This window comes from Protomyctophum bolini, assembly GCF_963924005.1.
Source record: "Protomyctophum bolini genome assembly, chromosome: 8".
Taxonomy (NCBI): Eukaryota; Metazoa; Chordata; class Actinopteri; order Myctophiformes; family Myctophidae; genus Protomyctophum; species Protomyctophum bolini.
In genome coordinates, this window is record NC_137869.1 from 44,140,334 (window position 1) to 44,158,077 (window position 17,744).

The following is a 17,744-nucleotide window of genomic DNA, read 5'->3' on the forward strand; positions in this document are numbered from 1 at the left end:
CGCCGCGGACAAAACCAACTCTTGTTGTGACAAATCAACAATAAACACAATTATTTTGGGCCGATCAAATAATTAGTAAGGAGAAAAAAAATCAAGGCAAAAAGTGTTGTAACCTGCCCTTTTTCTTCTTCTTAGTAATTATTTGATCGGCCCAAAACATTGCGTTTATTGTCATGATGTTTCACAACAAGAGTTGGCTTTGTCCGCGCCGTAAACGTCTTTAAATAAAATTAAATCTTTGAAAAGTCTATATGGGGAAAATGAACGGGGAATTATTTCCTGGGCCCTCGTTGGGGGCGGGACTTGCGACAGTCTATTGAGGCTCGTTACTTGGCACTGACAATCAGCCTTGTTAACACTGATCCTTCTTTCCTCATTGATGGTCAAAAAGGTTGGCCACTATATACTGACGTTTTAGGTGACATCATCACCTGTCAGCAGCCAATCACATACGGCTATTGCTGGGTGTCAGTGGTTCATCGCCTGTATAGCTGCGACGCCCCCTATTGTGAAATGGCTTAAAAAACAGCACGGAAATAGCGAAGTGCGTCACATCGCTTTTCTGTGTTTTTGTGCTGTGAGCTTGTAGAGCTGTTATATTTGCTGTTTTTTAAAACGTTTTGGACATTTACGGAAATATATATATATTTGTAAACAATAAGGACATGCCCAAAATAGGGACCGTACGTTAATCTCATGAATTGAAATATTCTTTTCCATATGTTTTTTTTAATTATTTTATTCTTTTTTTAATTTTTACTTTCTTTTCTTCCATTTCCCCTATCGCTCCCTGTCGGTCAGCCCCCTCTTTGCAAACCACTCCACTATTTTATGGCCAGAGGGGGCAGTATTGAGGTGTAAAGCTGCACTGCATGTATAAGTCACACTGCAATTTGTATTGTAGATTTATCAATCTACAAAAATGCACAAACTGTCACAAGCTGTTTCACGATAAACTAATCAAACAAGAACATTTGAAATAGCTCAACATAATGGCCTCCAGTACACTAATGTTCTTGGGTTTTGCCTTTTTGCCAATGGCCTTGTTCAAATCCCACCTGAGATTGTATTGCCACGTACTACAGGGTTCAAGTCATGAGACGGTGACTGTGGCCACAGTTAGACACTAGTCTAAATAGTCTTCCAGTCTGCTCTCGTTTGTGTCTATTGCTAAACAGCTGTGGGCAGTTGGGGAATAATAGCCAGTAAACGAAACTCCAAGTTGTGTCATTTTTGTGTATAGCTACTGCATGTTGTGTAGGTTTCTTTTTTTTTTTTGTCGTCTCTTCCCGTAATGAGCCTTTACAATCGTGTCCGTCTGTCTCACTGTGTAGCTTTGACAATGTTGTTGCGACGCGACCCAAATCCCGTTTTTCAACTTCCTTCCAATCCACACATTGTCGGTCTGTCACTCCGAGTGCGATAATCCGTTTATCGTAGAGTATCAAAGTCCTGGCGTCACTCCCGTCCTCCCCTGGATCACGTAAGTATTTTTGAGTGGTGCAACCACTCCAAGGAACAGCTTTTAGAGTACCAATAGGGGGTGCTGTTGCACCACTCGCTTCAGACTGGTCTGATCTTTTTTTCTAGTGACAATACCATAGGGTTATCTTTACAGTATAGTATCGTGTCATGTAGGGACCGTATTCCAAAAACAAAACCTCAGCCCGGTGACTCTGTGTCGATTATGATACGCAATAGTGACATTTTGATTAAATGTCTTTGTATTTGGTTCACGTTTAATGATTCATTTTCATGCTATCAGTTGATGCTTCATTATCCAATGGAAATTCATATCCAATGGAAATTACAAAAAAAATTAAACTGGAGCTTGCACAGAAAACAAATTTCACCCACTGTTTTATACCCGTAAAAACTTCGACGTGACAATTCAGTCTGGGTGAAAATCTCTGGGGTCATTTGTTTATTCTTTTGGAACACGGTCCTTATATACCACGATGCTATTGAGAACCTACAGTATTTTCAATGGGGAAAAAAAAAAAAAAGAATATGCAGGGCTTTCCTTTCAGTACGATAAACCGCCCATCAAACCGTGGTAGAGCTTGTCCTGTCACTACGGTAATCCATCCAGAGGCAGCCATTCAGTCACATCGCATCATCACTGCATAATTATTAGCTAGGGCATGTCCTCTCATTGGTCGGTTTTGGTTTTAGTTCACCAAGACGTCGTTGCTTTTCTTTTTTTTCCCTCTTCTCCGTAAATTAAAGGTAGTGTAAGTGATAGATTTGTTAAAAAAAAACATGTAAAATAATTCTATGATAGAAGTATAACAAGGGTCTCCTGTAAACAGTATATTAATATAACTACTGTTGTCATATAGCAACGCTGTAGCAATGGTTGTTATCACAATATGGAGCTTTAAAACAGAGATGGAACAACAGATGTTCAGGAGGCTGAAGAAACACACATTGACCCTGCCCTTCACGCCACTCCCCGCCCTCCACGCCAATCTACCTGTCCCTATTTAGACATGCCCAGTACCACCCAGAACCACTCCATGTTTCGCCCGTCTCGCTGCGTCGCACAAACTAGCCACTTTCCTACAGGCTTCTCGCATAATTCTTTCCGACAAGTGAACCATTTCAACTCAATGTCTGCCAAGGACTTATAATTAACTTATTTTTTATCAAAAAAATGTATAGCCTACTTTTTTGTTTTAACCAAAATCTATGACTTTCACTACCTTTAATGCTGCCAGTCTGTAACGTCAGAGTAGACACAGCTGAAACAAATCACCGTTAGAATGTCCACTTCTCAACCCGCGTCAACCTGAGAAGCGTTGCTGAGCTCCACTGCGTGACTGTATGTGGCCAACGTAATATGACAAGTCAAGTAAATAAAACCGAACCAATTATTGAGGAAGCGACTTAAAAGATTTGCGCAATTTATGAGCCCAATTTAAATATCGTGTGTGTGTGTAGCGGGAGTATATCCGCTCATCGGAAATGGCCTTGCTCGTATAGCTCGGCTATATTTTCACCGCGCACTCCACTGTCGGACAATGGAACATTTATGCGTTAGAAGGTCGCCTTTAGTGCAGGGGGTGTTCGACGTTCTTCATTCCAATAAGGAACCCTCCCACGAAGAGAGCGACAAAGCAGGGACCTCCCACTACATATATATTAAACATATTCATATTAAACATTCTCCATAGATTTCATGGAGATGGCTTCATAGACTTGTTTGACAGCATTTTGTTTGATCCACGTTTTCTTTTTTTTTTTTCTCCAGACATTTATCCACTTAAACCCTCAATACTGGGTATATGCTCCCTTTTCTCCTCTACATCAAATCTCTTCGCCGACAATAGCCTGTCAACTCACAACACGTGCAAGCTTCATGGACAGGCTATTTTCCGTGAATGTTCCCCCTGGCCCAGAAAAGGGATGCCTGCAGGGTTCAAGTGGTTAATGTAAAGAAAACTCGCGGACGCCTTGTCGTATAGCTCTGAGGATCCCCTTGGGGTCCCGGCGGGGACCCCCCCCCGTTGAAGAAGACCGACCTTTAAAGTCGACTAATAATGTCTTTAGTCGAGGAACATCCCTAAAAAACCACCGGCTCCGCAACATCCTTCCTTCCCGAAGAGGCTTAGCAAACGCTCAGAGCCACGCTCAGCCACGCTAAACCAACCAGGTCTGACTATACAGTATAAGAAAGCCTTTCTCGAGAAACTCAACAAATCAAAGTGAACCTAGTTGTTGTAGCGCCGTCCCGCGTGAGCCTTCTTGTAATAGCTGTCCTGCTCCAGCTCCCGGTCCAGGAGAACGAGCGCCGTCTTGCGGCGAACGCTGGCCGACTCCCTGGAGACGGAGCGCTGATGATGATGATGATGATGCTGCTGCTGCACCGAGGGGGAGTCGCCGTCGCCGCCCGCCGGCTCCGCCCCTCCATACTGCGGGGGGAGGAGGGGGGGCGGCGGCAGCTGCAGCTCCAGCTCCGGGGAGGAGCCTCCGCCGTGGTGGTGGTGGTGGTGGTGGAAGGACGGCTGGGAGTGCGGCCGGAAGCTGCTCCCGCGCGCCGCGCTGTCGCCGCGGCTGTGGGTGTTGAGGTCGTAGGTGTCGCGCGGGTCTCGGTCCCGGTCTCGGTCTCCTCCTCCTCCTCCTCCTCCTCCTCCTCCGCCTCCTCCGCTCTCATTGGCCGGTGGCGGGCCCCGCCACTCCCACGGGTTGCCGTTGGTGCCGGTCGAGGAGGGGGGCGGGGAGGAGGAGAGGGGGGGCGGGGTCACGCTGTGGTGGGGGGGAGGGGGAGGGGGCGGGGCTTGGACGACAGGATGATGGTGGTGGTGGTGGGAGTGGTGGTGGTGGGCGTGGCCGTGGGCGTCCACCGTGACGTAGGCGGGTGACGTCCTGCCCCCCCCGCCGCCTCCTCCTCCACCCGAGGAGGAGGAGGGAGAGGGCATGGTCTCGGAGGATTTGGGCGTGTCGGTCGACGACGAGGGGAGGAGCCCCTGCTGTTTGGACATGGCGATGACCTGCATGAGAGAAAATATTACTATAGTTACACACTCCTTTAAAATGTACTATTTACATTACTAGTGCCATATCACCCCTTTAAAATGTACTATTTACATTACTAGTGACATATCACCCCTTTAAAATGTACTATTTACATTAGACATATATCACCCCTTTAAAATGTACTATTTACATTACTAGTGCCATATCACCCCTTTAAAATGTACTATTTACATTACTAGTGACATATTACCCCTTTAAAATGTACTATTTACATTAGACATATCACCCCTTTAAAATGTACTATTTACATTACTAGTGACATATCACCCCTTTCAAATGTACTATTTACATTACTAGTGACATATCACCCCTTTCAAATGTACTATTTACATTACTAGTGACATATTACCCCTTTAAAATGTACTATTTACATTAGACATATCACCCCTTTAAAATGTACTATTTACATTACTAGTGACATATCACCCCTTTAAAATGTACTATTTACATTACTAGTGACATATTACCCCTTTAAAATGTACTATTTACATTACTAGTGACATATTACCCCTTTAAAATGTACTATTTACATTACGAGTTAAATACTACTCATACTACTGTATGAGAGTACTATTAGTATTATATAATTATATAATAGTAGTATTAGTATTATAAAATACTAAAATGTATTTATGTAGTACATTGCTAGTTAGTGTGGTTGCCTATTATAGGGAAGAAGACTCCAGTGCCAGCCTTTTAAAACATTTAAAACGTGCAATAACTCTCTATTCTCCCCTCCCGATTGGCCAGCGATTCGGAAGTCTTCCTAAGGCACCTGTGCTCTTTGCCCACATCTGATTGGACAGTATACTGTGACACACCCAACTCAACTCTTCTAATTGGACAATACTCCTAGTATACTGATAGGCATGCAACCACACTCGCAAATCCGCAGCATTGCGAGCGTGCTCTTTCTAGTTACACATTACTCCTTTAAACAGAGCCTTCATTTGTATTATTGGTAACACATGTGAAGGAAGTAAGGAAGAGGCCTAATTCCAATTGCCAGTTGCCAATATGGCTGCTGTGCATATAACCTATACTATGTAAACAAACAAACAAACAAACAAACAAACAAACAAACAAATACTTGCCTGCATGAGTCGCGGCTGATTGGTGGCCTGCCCCCCTCCCCCGGCGCCTCTCCCCGCCCCGGTCTTCTCTGTGATGGCCAGCCACTTGGCGCGGGTCAGGGCGCTCTTGGGGGACACGGGCGGGGGTCCCGCCTCGGGGATCATCTGCGGGGGCCTCGGGGTGGCCACGGCCCTGGCTCCGCCTCCTGGCTGTTGCTGGGCGTTGGCGGGCGGGGTGGCGGACCGCCTGGCGGGCTGCACCGTGGGGGGGTACACCGGGACCTTGATAGGGGGAAACATAAACATAAAGCGTCACTATTTTGAATTATAAAAAAATGTAATAATACCAAACTGGCCAAATCGTCAAGTAAGAAAGAGGCAAACATTGCGGAAATAGCTGATTTTTAAAACTAAGTCAAAAGTCTAACTAAATGCAATGCCTACACCAGTACAGGCAAATGTGATTCTTTTGGAGAGTTGCGGTCTGAAAGGTTTGGGAAATAAATAATGTATAGTTGTGTAGCTCTAACCCAACAGCGGGCAAAAAGTGGCGATAAAAATCTCCTAGTGGGCGTTCCTGTTGTCATTGCCATTATGTACACTATGCCATATAATTGTACACGTATCACCGTTCCGTGTGGAGGGTAAACAAAACAACAAATTAACGTGATTGGCAATCGTCGGACGATGCCGTCCAAAAGATACGATATTGTAATGTTTCTGAACGGTGTTCCTCCGACCACTTTTCGACTATATCGCCAGCTATCGCCAGTAGTTGCCGGGTCACATGCATATAAGACGAATAACGCACCTCCGGAAAATACGCCAGGCTGTCGCACCCGCTGTTAAAACCACTGTGTTATAGAGCACCGAAGTCTGACGTCAATATCGGTATAGAGGGCGCAAATCCACGGGTTCGTGTACTTTTTATTTGCATTGTTGGATTTGAGATCGCCTCATATTGTTTTTTCAACTGTGTTTGAAAAACAAACACGTCATCCCGGCTGTTTCACTCATATGGATATGAAGAATCAACTGAATGTGAGAGAAAACGCTAATGTTACTTCTACTGAATTAGTTACATGTTTCGCTAGAAACAGACTGTATCATATATATGAGTGACTGACATATTATGACATATGATATGATACAGAGACACCTCCCTGACAATAACACCACCAGAGACAGCTTGTTTATTTTTGGACTTATATGAAACGATTGTAAGATGACAACATGTTATTCTCCATAAGAGAAAAGACTTCCGTGAACCAGGGGATGAGCGAGTGACGACGCCGCAGGACTTCGGCGCTCTATACCTGAGAGCTGAGACTGGATCCTCCTCCGTCGTCCGTGCCCAGGGAGGACGAGCCCACCTCAGAGCCCTCCTCACTGGCCTCCACCTCCACCTCCACTCCTCCTCTCATGTCCATGGACCTCTGCTCCACTCCTCCTCTCATGTCCATGGACCTCTGCTCCACTCCTCTCATGTCCATGGACCTCTGCTCCACTCCTCTCATCTCCATGGACTTCTGCTTCCACTCGGACACCAGCTGCTGGGCGCGCAGAGGGTCCATGGGCACCTGGACAGTGCAGGACACAGTCATTCATTTTTTTTAGCGTACAAAAACAATAGCTATTCTTCTGCCTACGTCGTCATATGGGTATGTGGGTACTCAGAAAAGCGCTATATAAGTTTTAGAGCTGGGACTCGATTAAAAAAATTAATCTAATTAATCAGAGGCTTTGCGATTAATTAATCTAGATTAATCGCATTTTAATCGCATATCATTATTTGACCCGAGAACAGTGAGAAAGCAATTTTTTCAAATGGATTTTGGTATTATGACTTTATGAGTAAAGGAATGAATAGTGAATACATAAACTTCAGCAACAAAACATTGTTTATTTTTCATCAGGTGGTACTTAAACCAAAACCAACAGATCAGTGCCATTTTTGCCATAAAGTGGTCGCAAGTGGTCTACAGTTGACTGCAACCCAGTAAGCCAGGGAGTTTGTTATTTTGTCAGACTTGGACTTAGTCATATTGCCTCTGAAACCAGGCATCAGGTCGAGTGTAGGTTGCGACGTTGAAGAAGACGGAGTAACGTGAACTTCCACGCTAGCAGCAACATGTTTGGCATTGATGTGATATGTGAGGGACGATGTGCTGCGGTGATAGGCAAATTCTTTGTTGCATAATATGCATACAACTGCATTTCTGTCCACGCTTCCATCCGCTCGCTTTTTAAATCTAAATTTCCCACTAAATTTCCCAAGCTGCGCGTTCTTATTTGGGTCTGCATTCATGCTAACGTGTGCCGTTTCAGTTTGTTGTTATCGTCTAGTACTAGCGGAAGTGAATGCTCAGACAGCAATGTTGCTGCTGGGTGCGTCAGCATCTTAGGTAAGTGGAAACGTGCGCCCAGTGAGAAACGTTCCGGTTCGGCGGTGAAAACAAAATATGCGATTAAATGCGTTAATTATTTTAACGCGTTAATTTTTCTGTAGTTAATTAATCTAAATTAATCGCAATTAGTCCCGGCCCTAATAAGTTTGAGATATTATTATATGATTATTTGACCCTGCAAAAACGTGGATGTGTTTCCCAAAGACTATGATTATTGGCATAATTGAGTTAAGTTTAGAAGCCCTCATGTCCAGTTGGGGGTTTAGTAGCTGAAACTGAGCTGTTTTCCTGGCTGAATGACATAACTATGAGCTGTTTGGCAGGCTGTCAGTTGAATGGATGCAGTAGTATAGTGTTTACTGTTTACTTTCTGTTTTTCTATGCATTGTGATATGAATACGTAGTTTTTGTTGTATAGTTTTCATTTTTCACAAGAGCGATGGTTGTTGCAATTACCTGCACTGCAATACTTCTCTCACTATGACTAAATTAACCCAACATTTTTTAACGATAATATATGTACGCTCTGTAATGCAATTCCAAAGTACAACTGTGTTGTTTTCGCCCCGCGAAGGAATGGGCGGATTCGGCCATGCCTCAAAATTCCTGTATACATGTGTGTCTCAAAGAATAGTCTTCTTAGGGTCCAAGACAATAATATATACACTGACAACAATTGAAACATTACAATGTCAGCGTCTCACTCACACAATGCACAAATGCACGTTTTCATTATAGCAATTAAATTATAATAATCACGGGTTACTATAGTTACAACGGCTATACCTGCACGGCCTTCAGCCGTCTCTGAACAGGCTGGGCGGAGTGGGACAGGTGGGGAGGCTCCTCCCCTAAGTCAGCCCCGCCCAGCAGCATCCCGTTGACGTTGATGCTGGCCCTGGGCAGTGTGTTGCTGAAGGTCACCATCATCTCCTTCCCCATGGGACTCCTGCATGAGGCCACAGAGCAGCGTCAGTACAGCTGAAGGCACACTATATAACTTGTGTCCCGTGTTTACGTCACAAAAACCATGCATATATGTGTTACCATCATTTAGCAGCAATTATCAGAGTATAGTGTGTTGGTGTCCATGGGATTCACTCGCACATATATAGGCGCTGTTCAGTTCACACCTGAGAGACAGCTGTCGGCTCGCAATGCATTTCCAATGGGAGACACGTGGTTTGACGAGACAACCTTGTTCCATGGGGGGGGGGGGGGGGGAGGGCAGAAGACAGCCAGGGAACAAGCTTGTCTCGTCAAACCACGTGACCCCCATTGAAAATGCATTGGCGAGCTGTGCGACACAGAGAAGACGGCTGTCTTTTATTTGTGACTGATACCTATGCCTGCAGAAACACACACTGCCCTCTCACTAGTTATCACCCCTGGTCCTCTCAATATGTGCCATTTGACAATGAAAGTTGAAATTAGGTCAAATGTCCGCCAAATATGACATAAACTTTTGGCAACGCAAACATTTAATGCCATTGACAATGAAGGGAAAATGTATGTCATAATGGCTATAACCAATCATGTTGTACGATGATGTATGATGATAAGAGTGTCCCCTCATTTCACACGGGTATTTTTGATCTTATACTGCCAATCTCTCACTCAAATTATGCACAAAAAATAACTAAACTAAACTAAACTAAACTAAACTAAACTAAACTAAACTAAACTAAACTAAACTAAACTAAACTAAACTAAACTAAACAAAACAAAACAAAACAAAACAAACTAAAATAAAATAAAATAAAATAAAATAAAATAAAATAAAATAAAATAAAATAAAATAAAATAAAATAAAATAAAATAAAATAAAATAAAATAAAATAAAATAAAATAGTAAAAACCTAAATAAAAATTGAAGCTCCACTCACCTGGGCGCCAGCAGCTCCACGTCCACACTGGCCCTCTTCAGGGTCTCCATGGAGTCCTTCTCCCGCTGCAGGGAGGGCCTGCCGTGCACCAGGCCCTCCAGCCGCTGCATGGGGGCCCGCGGGGAGCAGGCCGAGGCGGTCGTGCCCACGGTGATCTCGTCGTTGCTGTCCGAGGCCGACGCGGGGCCCTTGTTGTAGACGGAGTCGTGGCCCCGCTGCGTCAGCGCCCGCAGGGGGTCCTCCTTGGGAGGGGGAGGGGCCGGGGCGGGCGGGAAGTCATCGGACGACTTGAAGTTGGCCACGGCGTGGAAGGCCTGGTAGAGAGAGAGAGAGAGGGGGAAAGAGAGAGAGAGAGGGATAGAGACCTCGTTTAGCAAAATCTGTCCGTCTTTTGATCAAGGTACACTTACCATTGAAGTGAATTGTTCCAGATGTCTGTTCATCCATCCATCCATCCATCCATCCATCCATCCATCTTCAACCGCTTATCCGTAGTCGGGTCATGGGGTCAACAGCTCCACCAGACGTCCCTCTCCAGAGCAACATTATAGTGACTTCCACCTGGGGGATCCTTCCGAGGCGTTCCAAGGCCAGTGAGTCGATGTAATCCCTCCATCTGCGCTTGGTCTCCTCCCAGTGGGACGTGCCTCGAGGACCTCCCTATAGTCCCTATAGAGAGACGCCCGAGAGGCATCCTAACCAGATGCCGAACCACCTCATAAGCTGGCTCCTTTCCAGGCCGAAGAAGCAGCGACTCTACTCCGAGCCTCTCTCGCGTGACTGAACTTATCACCCTATCTCTAAGGGAGAGATGCCAGCCACCCGTTGAAAACTGGAGGTTATGTAATAACCATGGTTATTTAACCAATGTTTGCGATGAAATCCGCTCTTTCGGTCAGGACCCACACTTCATGACCATAGGTGAGAGTATAGCAACGAAGATTGCTCGGTATAGACAGAGAGCTTTGCCTTCTGGCTCAACTCTCTTTTCGTCACAAAAGTGCGGTATACAGCGACCGCAATACCGCCCCTGCCGCTCCGATTCTCCGATCTCCTTCTCCGTGAACAAAACCCCGATATACTCCTTCACCTGAGGTAATGTGTATGTGAACGTCTTAAAATATCTTTTAGAGAATTTCTGTATGTTGTTATACTGTTGTTGCTTTGACTAATTAGAGTTATGGCGGAAGCTTTTGTGTGAGCTAAGAGTCTGAGAGACAGGCATTGTACCCCCGTCCACACGCACGCACACACACACACACACACACACACACACACACACACACACACACACACACACACACACACACACACACACACACACACACACACACACACACACACACACACACACACACAGGTAGTTCCTCACCAGGTAGGCAGCGATGAACCCTCCTATAAGGAACCCGACGTAAACGTCGGCAGGGTGGCTGCGGTACTGAGTGATCTGGGTCAAACCGGTCAGGGCCGCCACCATGGAGAAAGCAAACACCAGGACCGGCTTCAACAGCTTGGTGCTGTCTGAGATGGTGGAGTTGAAATACATCTGTATAGAGAAACACACATATATCGGAAAACGGTCAGGACCGGATTGAGGATTTGAGTTAAAATACATCTGAAAGCATAAAAGTCAGGGCCGGACTCAACAGCTTGGTACTGTCTGAGATATGGTAAAATACGAAGTGTAGAAACGCACAAAGACCAGGACCGGATTCAACAGTGTTTGCTCATGCCTAAAAAACAATATACAAAACATCTGTAAACTTAATAGTATAAACACGGAGGCTTTGTGTCCGTCCGTACTTACAGATATGTAAACGGCAGCGAAGGCAGACAGCGTTGCATGCTGGGAGGGGAAAGTTTTCCTGTGGAGACAGAAGAGATTTTTTATTTATTTAGTCATTATGCCAATTGATTTTGACAGCGTATAATCCAACCAATCGCTCTCTGCGGCAATTAAGTTTGGGGTCCACTCAGTTACCAATCAATCACCATGAGGACTTACACTAGATGGGACATCTGCATGCAGCATTTTGTAGCACCACATTAAACATTCAAAGCAAAACACCAACCAACCAACGCATGCAGGGGCAGAATTTATAGGCCCAACCCATTAATTATTGACATTAGAAGAAGAACACAACATTTTTGGTTTGCACTTTACATCAAGCCCTCCAAAGACAGCCTGAGATTCCCAGGCCTTGCAATCCGAGGAGATGGAACCTCAAAAGAGGTGCCAACTGGGACGGTCCTGGGACTTATTGATCACTTATTACCACCCAACAGTGTCCAGCCTCAACTTCAGAGCAGCACTGCTTTAAAGGTATATTCAGTGATTTCACTTAATTCAAATATCACTTATTTTTTTTTGTTTTGTTGTGATAATCCTCTCTACTATAGAGTGTGCTGACCATATAAGGAGTTCCTCCCTGTCCCCAGTTAACCCCTGGGGGTCAAAAAACCTTAGGTTTCGTTTTTGGCTCTCTATCCTGATTGGATGAAAGGCTTAGGTCCCACAGCCAAAAACGAAACCTTTTTAGATTTTTAGATCGCCTCATATAAGAACTGTTTTTCAAAAATAAACATGTCGACCCCGGCAGTTTCACTCATATGGATGTGAAGAATCAACTGACTGAGAGAAACGCTATTGTTACTGCTACTGAATTAGTTACATTTTTTTTATAGGATTTTCTCATCATATAGGTAGGGGCTTTTATGGAAATTCGACTCGACTGATTTGGACGTATATGTGATGTCAGATCAATGTCACCCTACTTTGTATAATTCCTCCCTCTCTTCAGTCTTCAGTTCCAAATTCGCATTTCCACTTTGTTTACAATGTTGTACATTGTTGATTTCCCAAGCTGGCATGTAATGGAAACAAGCCTGTGTTTATCTATCATCAGTATTTAACTCAAATATTAAATAAGATGCATATCAGCACCCCCACCACCTCAGGACATTGTGGCACTGCAGCTAAAACAGCTTCAGGAGTGAAAAGGAAATGCCATGGACTGGTTATATCAGAGTGGTGATTGAGGCTCAGAGCATTATAAATAAGTTTGAGGGATCTAGACAATATGATATTAAATATTAAAAACTTTTAAAATCCATGTTATAGCTGATTTCAGATGGCCCCATGTTATTCTCCATAGAGAAATTACTTCCGTGAACCAGGCAGAACCAGGGGATGAGCGAGTGACGTCAGGATTTCGGCGCTCTATTAGTAAACTATAAAGGACACCTGTTTATCTGGAACATTGAACCAATCAAACTAAAACTAAAAAACAAACTTAAATGCCATATCTGGCCCTAAAACATGAATATAAAAACTGGCAGAGTATCTGTTCACAGTCAAAGCAGAGACAGCTCACCATGACCTTACAGTAAATACAGAACGAGTGACCACAGTCTGGCCATATAGAGAAAGGACGACTATACCTCGCAGCGAGTATGGCGTTGTGGTCGGGTCCGGCGCAGATGTCCTTAGTGATGTAAGGGTTCTGGTCACATGACAGCGGGGCCAGAGTGTAATTGGGTCGACAGACTGTCAGGAAGAAGGGGGCGTGGTATCCCGTGGACAGCTGGATCACATCTGTCAGCAGAGCCGTCGCACACAAGCCAAACACATGCACACCTGGACGCCGAGTGACACAGAGAGAGGGAGAGAGAGGGGGGGGTAGAGAGAGAGAGAGAGAGAGAGAGAGAGAGAGAGAGAGAGAGAGAGAGAGAGAGAGAGATAATAATACAAATAAATGCTATTGAAGTGCCATTACAGCTGCTATACTCTACTACTGGAGCATAGCAGGTGTGTAGCAGCCTATACAATAAAAGACAATTAAATTAAATTGCACGTTTTCAACTCAATTCTCAAGAGAGAATCCATCTGTAAATCTGTAAATACACCTCTTGTATGGTATTGTTCTTCAGTGTCGGGAGGAAACCACCTAATTCCATTTTTGTTGATTTTTGTTGATTTTTGTTGATTTAAAAAATATATAAATCATTCAACAACACCATTTACGTCTGTGTGTTGGTTTGAATTAAAAGTAAAAAGCGCTTCGGACACAGCCTCTTAAAACTCCATTGGAACCTCAAACTGTCTGCTAAAGCAGCTAACTCCACCACCTGCACCTCCTGTGTAGTGTTGTTTTTGGCAGCAAATTTTGATTTTAATAGTCTTAGTCACATTTTAGTCACCTGGAATGTCTTAGTGTTAGTCTAGTTTTAGTCGACTAAATGTCACTAAATTGTATTTTGGCGGGCCTTGATGCCGTCGCAATGACAGTTTTTACACTTGCTGAAAATAGCTGATCTACAATCTCAACGCGTCACGACGCATTGTGAGCTGGTAGATCGGCTATTTTCAGCATGCAACCAATTGTAAAATGACTTATATTGGATCTCTTGTCCACTTTGTTGACGAAGTTGTCAGTATATTTAGTCTTAGTTGTAGTCACCATTTAGTTTCCATTTAAGTTTCCGTTCAGTTTTCGTCAGTGAAAAAAGGTAGTCGACGAACATTTTTCGTCCTGTGTAGTTTTAGTCGACGAAAGCAACACTGCTCCGTGTGAACACTTTCTTCCAGCATGCTGGGAAGTAGTAGAAGTGTAGAAACGCACAAAGACCAGGACCGGATTCAACAGTGTTGCTCATGCCTTACCCACGAAGCGCACGGTTCTGCGCAGGAAGGAGTTGAAGTTGCAGCCTCCGGCGTTGATGCTGCCCTCTGCTCCGCGTCTGATCTTCAGCCTGGACTGCATGCAGTAGATCAGGCCTTCGCCCAGCATGATCTGCAACACACAACAACCCTGTGAAGTCCACTCCTGAGCCCTGCGGGGTTTCTGTCATCAACCCATTCTTTAACCTGAGATCAGATTCTAAAAAATGTCTGTTTGAAAATGACAGTTTTCTGAAAAAGCTATATGTTTCTATGTCAGTCGTTCTTCGATTTTTCAGAAATAGCAGACCTACAAGCTCGTAGCGCGCCACTCGGTGGCGCGCTATGAGCTTGTAGATCTGCTATTTTTAAATAGCTAAAGCATGAGTTAAGCAAATGAGCTGTTGCTGCAACAGATGCCAGACCAGCTTCAAGGGACAGGATTCTATATATACAAGAATCGTGGTGAAATGAAAAAATGCGTTCTCTCCACTTTTTTAGGTATCCCCCGCGTGAGTTCCAGGCTACACAAACGCAAGCTGAAAGTGAGTGAGATACCGCATATAGCCTTCCATAGCCTGAGGAGGGGACGGGACATTCGCATTGGTTGAATCGAAGATTTCAGACTGAAACTTCAAATGGCAAAAAATGCCATTTCCAACCAGACCAACATCATAACATGTCACAGAGTGACTTGTTGTAAGCTTGTAGATCTGTTATTTCCTATTTTTAATGTGTTCAACGTGGAAAGGATTGACGGTCATATGCAAAAGGGAATTGTGATAATCTCAAACAATTTGCGATTAGGCCATTATGTAATAATAATTGTGACAGGCAGAAGATCTATACTGAATGTTCAAAGATCAGGTTTTCTGGGTGCAATTGTCAGCAATATTGTCAAAAAACCAACAAAAAATAAATAAGAAATGTATTCTATTATAAAAAAGTATGTCACTATACACTGACACGAAAACGCGTATTCAGGGCGGAGTCACCACCCCCAGGGTAAGTTGTGATTTGCTCTCGTTCACTGCAATGCAATTTGCGGCATTTCCAAAACAATATTGCGCAGAGTATAGCGATTATCAAACGTATTTGCAATGCCATACGTTGAAAGATCTGTTGCCCCGTGGACAAGGCACGTTACCTCCGCAAGTTAGATATTATCGGCATATAGATGTTTGTCCGTATGTGATTAAGGATTGGAAAAAGTTGCATTGGCAGCCATAGAAAATTCTACCCAGGGTAAAAAACCGGATGTGACGTTTTTGGGCATTCCTGTCTTGTTTCGTGTCAGTGTATACTGCACCTTTAGGGTTTCCGAACCGATTCTTACTAATGCATTGCACATGCGTGCGTGAAGCGTGAATGCATGCGGCCGTGCGTGGGCATCATGCATGCATGTGTGCGTGCGTGGCATGCGTGTATGTGTGTGTGTGTGCGTGCGTGGCGTGGCGCCTCACCGACGCCGCGGGCCCAGCGAAGGCCAGGCTCAGCAGCATGAGCAGGGGGATGAGCTCGTCCCCTCCGTCCACGTAGGGCATGCTGAGGGCGCGGTCGTGGCAGCGGAACCCCACCTGGGCGGGCTGCAGCACGTCCGTCAGCTCCAGGAAGTACAGAGAGGCCATGGAGGACGCCACGATGGGGAGCTGCACACACACGGGAACAGGGAGTGGGTATACAGAGGACGGGAAGTAGAGAGAGAGACACAGCCCCCATAGGGAGGCTCTCCAATGTTTAAGCACTCGGCCCTACTGGTTAGAGGGTGAACTGCAGGCGGACCCGTGGATTTATATGACGAGGGAAAACCCCCGTGCAGCTGGGCTTTTTACATTGAGCGCTCGGTTGCACTTTCGCATCGGATGCGGAACGGAAGTATATAGAGCGTTCTTCCGGGGTGCTTCAAAATGCCACTGAGCAACTTCCACTGAAATGAATAAAGCTCCGGTTCGGCCTCTTATCCTTTTATTGCTCTATGAGGACGCCACGATGGGAAGCTATACACAGGAACAGGAAGTAGTATACAGAGAACAGGAAGTAGAGAGACACAAGGCTATAGTCCAGTAGTCTCGCGTTTGCCGGACTGTTGCCTCTCGCCGTTTCCAAATGCTTCCGTCATACAGTCTGGAGCAAAGGAAAACTATAAAGTGGAAGTGGAGCCTCCTCCCTAGTTCCGTTCCGTCTTTACAGTCACGCACATTTATCCTAATATAAATAGAAAACATCTAAGCATAATATAGCTTGTTGCTTAGCAGAAAGGGAAATAAAAATGATCGAATGTAAAGATATCGGAAGCTCAGATTTCGGGAGCTGTATAGTTCCAGAGTCATCTCCGAATGCTATCTCTGTGCTATATAGGTGAGCCTCCTCTTTAGAAGCAGGTCAGAGTCAATTAATTCCAAAGGGCGAGTAAACATGAACACAGCTAATTAGATACAGTAGGAAGAATCCACACGCCAACGCTACTACTGTTGTAGAGTGTTTAAACGCAAATGTCTAGTCTACTTTTAGCTGTAATAGTTCATCACGATGATGATGATGATGATGATGATGATGATGATGGTACTGACCTCTACAAAGTAGAAACATGGCAGCAGGGTCAGGCTGTCTTTAGGAGCTTTCTTCTTCCCCGGATCTCTGGAGGACAACATCCTACACACGTGCGCACGCACGCACGCAGCCACACAAGCAAGCACGCACGCACGCACACACACACACACACAAAACGTTGTCATTTGCATTCACTGTGTATGATGACAGTCCTGAGCATTCAGGCTGTTGCAATCCTGAGCATTCGTGGTACATATGCTCGTAACACGGATGCTCAGGACTTGCAACAGACTGCAGGGGACTGTTAAAACAGCAGCTAAAATCATCGGCACAGCACTATACCTAGTCTCCACAACATCTACACCATGCCAAAAACATCATTAAGGACGTACCCTGTTCCAACTACTCCCTTCCAAAAAATCGCTACCAGAGCATCAAATCTCGCACCGCCTGTCTCAGTAACAGTTTTTTCCCCCATGAGGCAGGCAGTCAGGCTGCTGAACAGCTGACCTTGCACTGTAATGCACTGCCACTGACACTTTACATTGCACTTGCACTTCTTGTTTGTCTGTTGGCACGACTGTTTGCTGGCACTATAGTTGTTGTGTTCTTGTGTATATATTGTCTT

The 17,744-nt window shown here is 44.8% G+C and overlaps 1 protein-coding gene across 1 annotated transcript; it reads right to left on the reverse strand.

Moving 5' to 3' along the window:
* Nucleotides 1-3,713: 3,713 nt before the first annotated feature.
* plppr3b (phospholipid phosphatase related 3b) lies at nucleotides 3,714-17,217 on the reverse strand (the record flags this gene model as incomplete). Its single annotated transcript, XM_080770575.1, has 12 exons — nucleotides 3,714-4,178; nucleotides 4,287-4,493; nucleotides 5,634-5,894; nucleotides 6,929-7,192; nucleotides 8,807-8,969; nucleotides 9,907-10,220; nucleotides 11,279-11,452; nucleotides 11,714-11,771; nucleotides 13,348-13,543; nucleotides 14,570-14,699; nucleotides 16,030-16,215; nucleotides 17,137-17,217. The coding sequence occupies 12 exons, from the start codon at nucleotides 17,215-17,217 to the stop codon at nucleotides 3,714-3,716; spliced, it is 2,499 nt and encodes an 832-aa protein (XP_080626701.1).
* Nucleotides 17,218-17,744: the final 527 nt, after the last annotated feature.